Here is a 10,965-nt window from a genome sequence, read left to right as displayed (position 1 = left end):
GGCCCCCGGGCGCGGGCAGCGGCGTACCCTACTTCTACCTGAGCCCCATGCAGCAGCTGGTGGGCAACCTGCAGGTGAGCGTGGGCACCCGGGCCGGAGGGCCAGGCTTTCCACTGTCACCTGCACCCGCCAGGGAGGGACCCCGGCAACCACCCCTGACTCTGGGCTCCACCAGGGAAAGCTGTACAGGGCCCGGAGGTTGTTGGGGAGTTAAGCACTTCCTAAGGGTTTCTCTTGCCTACCCCGCCTTCCGAATTGAGAACCTTCCCTTCTGCGCCAAGAAGCTGGCATCCAACATCATGGACAGTAACTATGGTTATAGCAGCCTGTGGGCCTCCTGTGCACATTGCTACCTCGGCGGGAGGCAGAACTGATGGGAAATCCATCCCCCTCACCCTTTGCCCACCTTTTAGGGGCAAGGCCAAGTTTACAACTACCGGGGACCCCTGCCCTCCCAAGAGAGGTGTCAGACATGTGGCTGGGACGCTAGAGCCACACAGAGTTTCCGATTGAAGCTCGATTTGGTGGAGGGTCTTTTGACAAAGATCCCAGATTTGAGGTTAACTGGGAAAAGACAACGAAGTCGGTAAAGATAAGGTGAAAGCAAGTGATATTTGATTAAGCACCCACTATGCGCCAGGGGGACCATCACTTTCCGGTCCTTGTCTCTTGATAGCGCTTTGAGGAGGTGTTGCTGTCCTTATTGTGAGGCTTAGGTGGTTAAGTAACTTCCCAAAGCCAGTGGCCAAACAGGTCCATCCCCTTTACAACACAGCCCACAGGCTCATGAACCGAGTATGTCCACCAACCAGTTTTCCTTGGCCCACACAAGGTTCTGTTTTGTTTTTAAAATAAAATTGAGTTAGTTCCATCGTTTAAAAATTGAGATTTCAGTTAAAAATCTAAACTTGTAACTTCTTGAAAAATTGGAAGATCAGGTGACAGTGGGGGTCGCACGGTTTGAGCAAAAACAGAAGCAGCTGCCTCCTTAGCCCAGGCTCCCCTCCCTGCTTCGCCGTCTATTCCCAGCCCACTCTGCTCCTGGATCGTGTGCTCAAAGCAGGCGCAGTTCACTCCGTCAGTGGGGCTCAACCTCGGCTGCAAATACAGTCACCTGGGAGGACTTTTAAACACGATGCCAAGGCATTTTTTAAAATCCTCACCTGAGGATATTTTTCCATTGATTTGTAGAGAGAGTGGGAGAGGGAGAGAGAAACATTGATGTGAGAGAGACACATCGATGGGTTGCCTGCCACACACATCTGGATGGGGGCTGGAGATCGAGCCTGCAACCCAGATACGTGCCCTTGATCAGAGCCCTTGATCAGAAACGGGCCTGGGACCCTTCAGTCTGCGAGCCAACACTCTACAAGGCATTTTATTAAAATACATTTCACTAAAACACAGCCCCCTCCCATCCCGATGCTTCTGATGGGGGGAGTGTTGAGAACCACTGCTGTGCACGACATGTTTAAACTTGTGATGAAGACAGGCTCAGAGGGGCAGGGACTCAGCCCAGGTCTGACTGGTCTGGGAAGAGACAGACCCTGCCCAGGATTGCAGGTTTCCACGGTGGAGCAAAAAGGCAAGGCCACATCAGAGATAGTCTGACTCGGATTCCATCGTTAACCAATCAGGGTTGGTTTACAGTTTCTGCTTGTCCTCCTCCTCTGACCTCTGTCTGCTCCTGTCCACCCTGCCCACCAGGTTGACATGAACCATTTGGAATTGCCTTCTGTTCAGAAACCTTTACATCTGAAGCTTAAGATCCGCCTGGGTGTTTGTTTAAAATGCATGTACCTGCTCTGGCCAGCGTGGCTCAGTTGGTTGGAGCATCATCCTGTACATCATTTCCCATCAGGGCACATACCTAGGTTTCTTGTTTGGTCCACAGTTGGGGCTCATACAAGATGTTTCTCTCTCCATCTCTTCCTTTCTAAAAATCAATAAATGTCCTCAGGTGAGGATTTAAAAAAAAAATGAACCACTATGAAATGAAATGCATGAACGCAGGTTGGGAAGGGAGCCCAGAAATCAGCATTTTAAAAATCCCCAGCCGATGCCAGCCTACAAAAGACCACCTCGACTCCTGAGCTTGGCCTTGAACCACCCTCCCCCCACCCACTCCCCTCAGAAAGCCACTCCTTCAAGCAAGTTGGGTTTCTCACTACTCTCAGTCACCTCTTACACTTTCCCAGCTCTGTCTTTTTGCAGATACAGGTCCCTGGTTTTGAATACCTCACAAAGCTCCCTACAGCTTCTGTGTCACCCCAGGCCTTACTGACGGCTCTTCACACTGAACTTGAAAACCACTTAACTGTACCAGTCACTTGGCAATTAGTTATGTGTTGCTTTATGATGTCTTCCGTATCTTTGTTTTTGCAGTATTTAAGTTTTGTTTATGTCTGACTTTTCAACCAGACTATAAACTCACAGAAGGGGAGACTGTGTCCCAGTCCCCCGCCCTCTCTTTTTCTGCCTTTCCTGGTTGCCTTGCCTAAGAATGTATAGACGCAGATATTTGGCTAAATGGTTTCAAGGAGATTTCTTCTGACTGACTGTTTTGATGGGTCACCATGACATTGCAGAATTCGCCGCACAAGACCCTTTGCCTTTAAAGAGCTCTAAAATGCAACATGTGAACTTGGCTGCAGTCTGTCGGCGATGCCTTTGGTGAAGCTGACTTCTATAAGAAAGAACTAGGAATGTTGCTTGCCTCAATTCTGAGTCCAAGCGTTCGCTTGCTGTCAGAGCAAGAATGAACTTCTCCTGTTTTGAAATCCCGTGACCGTGTCTGCCAGCACAAGATCACCAAGAAGCATGACTCAGCCACTTTCTCGCTGAAGCTGTGGAAGTGGCTAGTTGAGCAATTGGTTTTTTATGCACTAGTTTCACATCAGCGTCTAACCCTTTGAGATCTGTTGAAGGTATAGAGCGGCCTTGTGCTTGGGTGGTACTGTAATAATAATTTCTCTGGGGAATATGGGACAAGTTAAGAGTTTAAAAAGTGTTGAAATAATTCTGAGTCAGTGTTTTTAATCTTCACCCGAGGATATTTTTCCATTGATTTTTAGAGAGAGGGGAAGAGAGAGGGAAAGACAGAGAGAAATACTGATGTGAGAGAGACACATTGGTTGGTTGCCTCTTGCACTTGCCCCAACCAGGGCCAGGGCTAGGGAGCAGCCTGCAATCCAGGTATGTGCCCTCAACCGGAATTGAACCGGGACCCTTCAGTCTGCAGGCTGACGCTCTATCCACTGAGCAAAACCGGCTAGGGCTCTGAGTCAGTTAAATTTAAAATGTGAGTGCCCCTCCCCCTTTTTGGAGAGGGGGTCAAGATTATTCTCTATCAAATAGACATTGTCTGGAGTGAAAGATGGTGTTTCACAATGCATTGTTTTCTGGAAGAACTGGTAGAGTTCTGGGCATGGTGTGTGTGCACGATGTGAAGCTGATTGCCGCTCCAGACTCAGTGTTTCACGAGAGGGTCTTCATCTTCTCTCTCCAGGAGAATCCATCTGCTACGCTGACCATGTCTTTGGCGCAGACTAACTTCTGCAGGAAACATGGATTTGATCCCCAAAGCCCCCTCTGCGCTCACATCATCCTGTCAGGGACTGTAACCAAGGTATGTAGTTACTGCAGGAACAGACCGGCTTTAGAAGACCGTCATCTTGTTAACAATGAAGGAGAGACAGTTGGAGAATAAAATCAAGCTGGTGTGTGATTGAGATGCAGAGTTAGAATATGTCCTCATGTATGAAGTAATTTCACAAGCAGCCAAAGATTTCATCAGTTGCTTTCATAGAGGTGTTCCATCAGACACTCAGGAGCAAAAGGGACTATTTCTTGAGGTCAAACAGATCTAATAGCTGGGAAGCCCCTTAATAAGGGACATCTCAGCCCAAGCTCACTCTCCTGCCGTGTTGTACACTGGACAGCATGCGCCCTTCCTGTCTCCACACTGACCGTGGGTTAGAGCAGAGAGCGTCCCGAGTAGGTTAGAAGGGGAGAATCCATTACTAAGTCCCGGGTGTGCATGCGGACAGTTTGGGGTGAGTGCTGGAGGGAGGAGGTTCAGTAAAACCGTGGCGAATACAGAGGGCAAGGTGTCATGAGCACTGACTGATGGCCCAGCCAGCAGACTCGCTTCCTGACCTGTTGACCCCGGTTTCGCAGGCCAGTTCTGTTTATGGTCTCGAAGTTCTATGTGGAGACATCTCTGTGTCTGCGTGCCTTCACGGGCAGGAGGAAGGGGCGGGGCAGCAAGTGCTCCTGACTCGCTGTGTCTTCTAAAGACTCACCTTGTGTATCTGCAGCCCGTGCTTCCCACACATCTGTCCTGGGATGAATGAGCTAATGGGATACGTCATTGGCACCAGGCACATTCGTGCTAGTGCCTCCTGCCAGTCCTCTACCAGCTCAAAATTACCGTTTAGCAATGAAAACGGGCTTGCACTGGTCTCTCATGTCCACACCCGTTCTCATCTCCATGTGAGCTCTTCATTGCTGTCTGCATTACTCAAGCTTCCTTCACGCTTTCTTGTTTCCTTACGTTTATGATCTGGATGTATAGTAGACCTTAAAAGGTCTCATCACACACACACACACACAAAAAAAAAAAAAAAAAGAGAAAGAGAAGAGGAAAGCATTTTTGTAAGTACTAGTATGTGTGGCGATGGATGTTAACCAAATTCACTGTGGTGGTCATTTCACAATCTATACAGGGGAGGCAGAAGTCACTTTACAGTTGTGAGTACTCGAAACACAGAGTTTATTCTTGTCTTATTCTGAATTAGCTGTACCCGGCCATGCGTTGCTGTGGCTCAGTCTGGTTAAATGGAAAAGAAAGAAAAGAGAAAGCGCACGTTTCTAATATGTTTGATTTCACAATGCTTGTGGGCATACAATATTTTTTGTTGTTCCATTGTCTGTGCAGATATAGTGATTGTCTGGTTGGCCGACTCTAGAACACGCAACATATAATTGTCCATGTGAGAAGCAATCCACGTCTAGTTCTAAACCGCACAATTCTAAAGATTGGCCCTGAGTTTTGTTGATGGTGATTGCAAATGCCAATCGAATTGGGAATTGCAATCTCTTAAATTGAAATGGCATATCTGTTGGAATCATAGGAATGTGAGGAATGAGGACATCTTCACCTTTGAAAGGTCCTGTCAAGATTGTTGCTTCTACGATGTTGCTCATTAATTTTTTTACTGCAAGCCGCGTGCCTGTCAAAGCTTTGGCTGGTTGACATTTCGCAACATGGTAATTGGCACGCCGATTTTCAATTGCAGTACGTGCGGTGGCATCCCTGGCAGATCGCGTGAATTCTAAAATTCTGTTGGATAATTAACCGCTTCATCTGCTTCCACAACAGTGTCAACGGACTTGTATGTGACTGCCTCACTTTGAATGTTAGACTGAATAATATTGTTAAGTTCGTAGATGTCTTTGTTCTTGGCCGCAAGAATAGCTCGTTCACTCAGCCAATCGTGGTTCTTATAATTGGTTTGAATATTGGGAAATACTTTTTCAACCAATTCTTCTTTTGACGTCACTAAATTGCAGAAGTTATGAGGCAATGAAATTCGTCCTGAGGTCAGATCAGCCTGCACCTTTCCGTTCCCAATTTCCAGCAATTGATGTGAGAATATCTCAGCTGATGAATCATTTTGCAGCTGGACACGCATATTTGTAGTTAATTTTATCTACAATTTATAATTGTAAACAGAAACATTGAAATGGAATTGTAAAATATTTAGTATAGCGTGTGTTACTTTTACATCCAACAGATGGTGCTGTTTTTCAAAAAAGCATGTTTTTACCTGTCACAGGTGTGACATCTATATAATAGTCTATCTAGGTATATAAAAACACACATGTATTAGAATGCAACGTTGTGTCAAAATTTCAAAGCAATTGGTGAAGAACTTTCGGAGATTTAAGATTTTGAACAAACGAACATTTACATTTTTATTTATATAGATTAGAGGCCTGGTGCACGGATTCATGCACCGGTGGGGTCTTTTGGCCTGGCCTGCAGGGATCGGGCCAAAACCAGCTCTGTGACATCCCCTAAGGGGTTCCGGATTGTGAGAAGGCACAGGCCAGGCCGAGGGACCACACCAGTGCATCATTGGGGCTGGGGATGGTCCACGGGAGGGCTCCAGGGTGTGTCCGGCCCATCTTGCCCAGTCCTGATCAGCCGGACCTCAGCAGCAAGCTATCCTACCAGTCAGCACGTCTACCCCCTGGTGGTCAGTGCACATCATAGCAAGCGGTTGAGCAGCCTTAACATATCATTAGCATATTACACTTTGGTTGAACGGCTGACCAGACACTTAGCATATTAGGCTTTTATTATATAGGATTATATCTTAATTGGAAAAAAAAAACAGTAAAAAAATCAGGATCTGTAACTAAACGCTTAGGATGTGTGGAATACTAGAATCACATTGTTAACAGATGAGAAGACTGTCCCCACTGTGAGCATGGTCACTTCACTGTCTTTCAGGTGAATGAGACCGAGGTTGACGTTGCAAAGCAGTCGCTGTTCATTCGGCACCCTGAGATGAAAGACTGGCCTTCCAGCCACAACTGGTTCTTTGCCAAGCTGAACATAACCAACATCTGGCTCCTGGACTACTTCGGTGGACCCAAAATCGTGACGCCCGAGGAATACTATAATGCCACATTTCAGTAGGTGTGTATTTATCCACCGTGCACCTTATTTCGAAGCCCTCACCAGGGGTCCTAAGCCAGGGGGTGGCTCCTTTGGCAGTCTGGTAAGGCCTGTGACCACACTCACAATAGTATTTTTTTAATGCATAAAATACATAGGATTACAAAGCAAACGACTATATTGAAGTGCATAAAATATGTCTTGTAATTGTGGTATCGTGATATGTTGGCTCTTTAATGAGCACATTCAGTAACATATTAAGGCACCTGCAGCAGCTCTAATGTGACATGAAAGCGTCTGTGTTTCTGTTGGTGACGGGCCCAGGTACACTGTCACCAGGTGGTTTGCTGCCTACATTCCTCAGTGAAGGAGATGATAAACCTCAGTCAGAGCTTAATGGGAAGGAAAGCTTTTTCTTCTACCCCAGTTCCTGGACTCCCTGAGCTCTGCCTACAGGCCAGACCCGTTCGAGGCTGTGCTGTGGGCTCTGGAAGAGCCGGTTCTGACCCAGGATGGCCTTTTCTCATGAGACTCAGACTTGGGTGCCTCTGGACTGAGTGACCCCACCAGAGTCTGAGCACATGGCCCCATGCCCAGCAGCCCCCAGGCCTGGGGGTGCCTGTGGGGCTGAGTGGGTCCCCTGCCAGCCAGTGGGCACCAGAGGGGAGGAGGCTGAGAGCCACGGGAGAGAATGAGGGAGGAGAGCAGGACCTGAGGAGGTGTGGTCAGGTGCTTTGCAATGAAGTCAGGGGTCAAATGAAGGAAGACAAGGGACTGATCTTTTCCCGGGTACACGGTAACCCTGGCATTCCTGCCATCTGCACGGCCTCACGAGCGGTGATGCGACCACAGCCACAACAGTAACAACAGCACCCAGTGTTTGCTGAGCTTCTCTTGCCGGCTGGGTGCAGTGTGGGTTGCTTATATGTATCAGCTCATTGCTCTCACCGCAACCTAGGAATTAGGTAACGTGGTCCCTCCTCTGTGAGATGGGGAGCAGCACCAGCTTCCTACCATGACGCTATGCTGCTCCTCGGGTCGCCCCCTGGTGGCCGGCCGGCTCCTGCTCCCGTGTCACTCCTGATGCAGGGTCTCCTAGCGATGAGGGACCGCTGTTGGCGGAGGTGAGGAGGGGATAGGAAGCTGGATTCATAGGTACAGCTCACGTTCGGGCTTCTGCTCCCAGCACTGTGTGTCCTGTCTTACTCCACATAGGCCAGGTCCACCTTGGACTGTTGACATCCCACCACGACTGTACATTTCTTCACAGCAAAGCTCAGCTTTTATTTATTTTATTTTTTTTGATATATTTTATTGGTTTTTATTTTTATTTTTTTTACAGAGAGGAAGGGAGAGGGATAGAGAGTTAGAAACATCAATGAGAGAGAAACATCGATCAGCTGCCTCCTGCACATCTCCCACTGGGGATGTGCCTGCAACCACGGTACATGCCCTTGACTGGAATCGAACCTGGGACCTTTCAGTCCTTAGGCCGATGCTCCATCCACTGAGTCCAACCGGTTAGGGCTCAGCTTTTATTTTTGAATCTTAAACACAGCCTAGGACAATGCATGGCACAGAGCAGGCGTCTCATAAGTGCTGGCGACTTGCCAGCCTGATCATCTGAGACGCAGATTCTCAGCTGCTTGTTTGAAAAGAGTCCACGCGCCTGCAGGAGAAGGGGCACAGGCAGGTTTGGGGCTGGAAACGCCACCTCGCTTTATAGGGACACAGGCGCCATTACAGTGTGCCAGCCGGGCAACACATCACCCAGGACAGTCAGTAAATGACAGGCCCCCTCTTCAAGGTTGAAGGGGACGTTCATAGGACATAAGCATCTCTGAAGTACAGTTATCTGCATGTATAAAAGCCTAAGTGACTGGCTGACCCGCTATGACTACCAGGGGGCAGACGCTCAACGCAGGAGCTGACTTGGCAGCTGTGGTTCTTGGGTGACACACCCGGAACCAGAGAGGAGGGAGCCCGATTCCGGGGTGTGTCACCCGAGAACTGCCCTCTCGCAATCTGGGACCCCTCGGTGGATGTCAGAGAGCCAGTTTCGGACCGATCCCTGCAGGCCAGGCCGAGGGACCCCACTGGTACACGGATCCGTGCACCGGGCCTGTAGTCATTGTATAAGTAACACGCCCAGGGGTGATGCTCACTTTAATAACAAAATACAGATGTTTTCTCTAAGTCTCCATGCTGAGTGAGTGAGACACGCCCGAGGTTCTCACTTCACAGGCGAGTGGCCTTTCTGCAGCTGAGAGATAAGCGGGCGTACGTCCTCCGTGACCTCTGACGGGGAGACCAAAGACGTGCCAGGGTGTGGCCCTTCTGAGGCAGGCGCAGAGTCCGGAGTGGCCCCACCACCATGCTGCCCACTCGGGTTGCCACCAGCACTAGTCCAGGGAGTGGACAGTGATACCCGTAGGGGCTGCATGTTCTTAGGGACCCCTCCCAGGGGCTGTGGGAGCTTCTGCCCCGTGGTGTCTGCCCAGATCAGACTTGGAGGATGTGACTTCTCCAAACGCCTGCACCCTAGACTCCGCTGCTCTCAGAGGCGTCTTTTGAGATGGCTCAGCACAGACGCCCCGGGTCGGGCAGTGAGGGGCCTCACGGACGTCGGTCTGCCTCGCTGGGCTGCTGGGGCAGAAGCCATGGGCACATCTGCACATGGAATGAAGGTTTAATGTTTACAGAGGTGTTTGCTGACGCCCTCGATAAGCAGTTTCCTCAGTTGCCTCCGCTCATGGTTCAGTCTGAGCACCAGGCCTCGTGCCAGCTCCTCGGCTGTGCCCACCTGGCCCAAGTAAGGACAGGTAAGGAGAGGTCATGGGTTACTAACTTGCCCGGCCTCCCCTGCCAGGAGATGGAGTTCCTGATAGCCGTGGTCCCGGCCGCAACAGGAAAAGGGTCCCAGCTGGACTCAACACCATCCGGCACCGGCTGGTTAACGCTCCTCTGCCCTAATGTTCAGGACCCTTTTGTCCTCAACTGTGTCTGTCTTTTAAACCTTCAGATATTCTGAGTAGAGAACCACACAGCCTGAACGGCGCTATGTCCGTGCACGTGGCCGCAGCAGCCTTGCACAAGAGGATGCTGGCTGGCGTGAAGATGCCTGGGCACCTGGATACAGAACTCCAGTCTCAGGTGCTGCTCACCACACTGGAGCGGCGGAAATTAGCTCAGAATCTTAAACTGTTAGAAGTGTCTCTAGTCTTTCCCTAGAATGAATTAACTTGTAAGATGCCAGCTCATTTAATGAAATAATCCTTCGTCCTCTCTCCTTCTGTTTAGGTGAAGCAGCATTTGGCGGATTTAACCACCCAGTGAAGTTCTTAGGATGTTTCATACAGACCCGAGGGCTTCGGGGTCCCCTGTGGGAAAGGTCCCGGAGATCAGCCTGGTTACAGCATCAAGTAGAACTGCTACTGAATTTCTTGGAAATGAGGTTGCTAAATTTTAGACATTTAAATTTATGCTTTTACTTATACACATGGTTTCAGAAGACGAGATGAGATCCCCCATCGAGGCGTGCCCGGCATCACCGCTGAGCCCCCAGTGGCTCAGAGAAAGGAGCGGATGTGCGTCATTATGTTTGAAGACAACAAATGAACTCACCCGAAATCCAGCCAACAGCCTCTGGTGAAGAAAAATGATTAAAAATAGAAAAAGAGAAATGATTTACATTAACCTTGGTACAACGGGTTTCTTATTCAAAGCATCAGTAATTAAAAGCATTATTTTAATGACCTGAGTTGGATTCATTTTCTTAAGATGCTCATATTCCTTATTGTCACTGGCCACTGGCGACCCTTCGTGTCTTTATGTCCGCGAGCTGCCGAGTCAAACCCTGCTTCAACGCTTCAAGGGACTCCGTCGGCCCGTTCCCTCTGATGCACAGCTCATGGTGTCCTAGAATTGGGGGCGAGGCCAGAATGCAGCCTTGGTCAAGGTTCCGCCCGCGGGGCCTCGGCGCTGACGTGCTTGTGGTGGAATTAGTTTGAGGGCACCTATCTGGTTTTCCCTTCTACCTATTTAGCGGGAGTTTTGTCTTCACCACTTGGCGCCATGTAAAAACATACCTGTTATCACAGGAAAGACAACCACTGGGTCCCAGCAGGGGGTACAGGTTGAATGGGCAGAATATGTTCCTGCTATTGACCACCAGGGGGCACTGCAGACCACTTTTTGTGTAGGCATCAGTTGCTTCTCACCACTGAGCTGAGTGATACTGTGGGTGGTGATGACTGGGGCAAAGGCAGCTCTGAGGG

At 49.4% G+C, this 10,965-nt stretch overlaps 1 protein-coding gene across 1 annotated transcript; it reads left to right on the top strand.

The window, feature by feature from the left end:
• Nucleotides 1-6: 6 nt before the first annotated feature.
• On the top strand, nucleotides 7-10,444 carry CREG1 (cellular repressor of E1A-stimulated genes 1). Its single transcript, XM_005880540.2, has 4 exons — nucleotides 7-74; nucleotides 3,509-3,628; nucleotides 6,521-6,709; nucleotides 9,989-10,444. Exons 1-3 carry the CDS (start codon nucleotides 48-50, stop codon nucleotides 6,707-6,709), a joined length of 336 nt encoding a protein of 111 aa, XP_005880602.2. The 5' UTR covers nucleotides 7-47; the 3' UTR covers nucleotides 9,989-10,444.
• Nucleotides 10,445-10,965: the final 521 nt, after the last annotated feature.

The sequence above is a fragment of the Myotis brandtii genome, unplaced genomic scaffold (genome assembly GCF_000412655.1).
Source record: "Myotis brandtii unplaced genomic scaffold, ASM41265v1 scaffold64, whole genome shotgun sequence".
Lineage (NCBI taxonomy): Eukaryota > Metazoa > Chordata > Mammalia > Chiroptera > Vespertilionidae > Myotis > Myotis brandtii.
The sequence above is the reverse complement of the archived record's forward strand: the minus strand, read 5'-3'. Positions and strand labels throughout refer to the sequence as shown.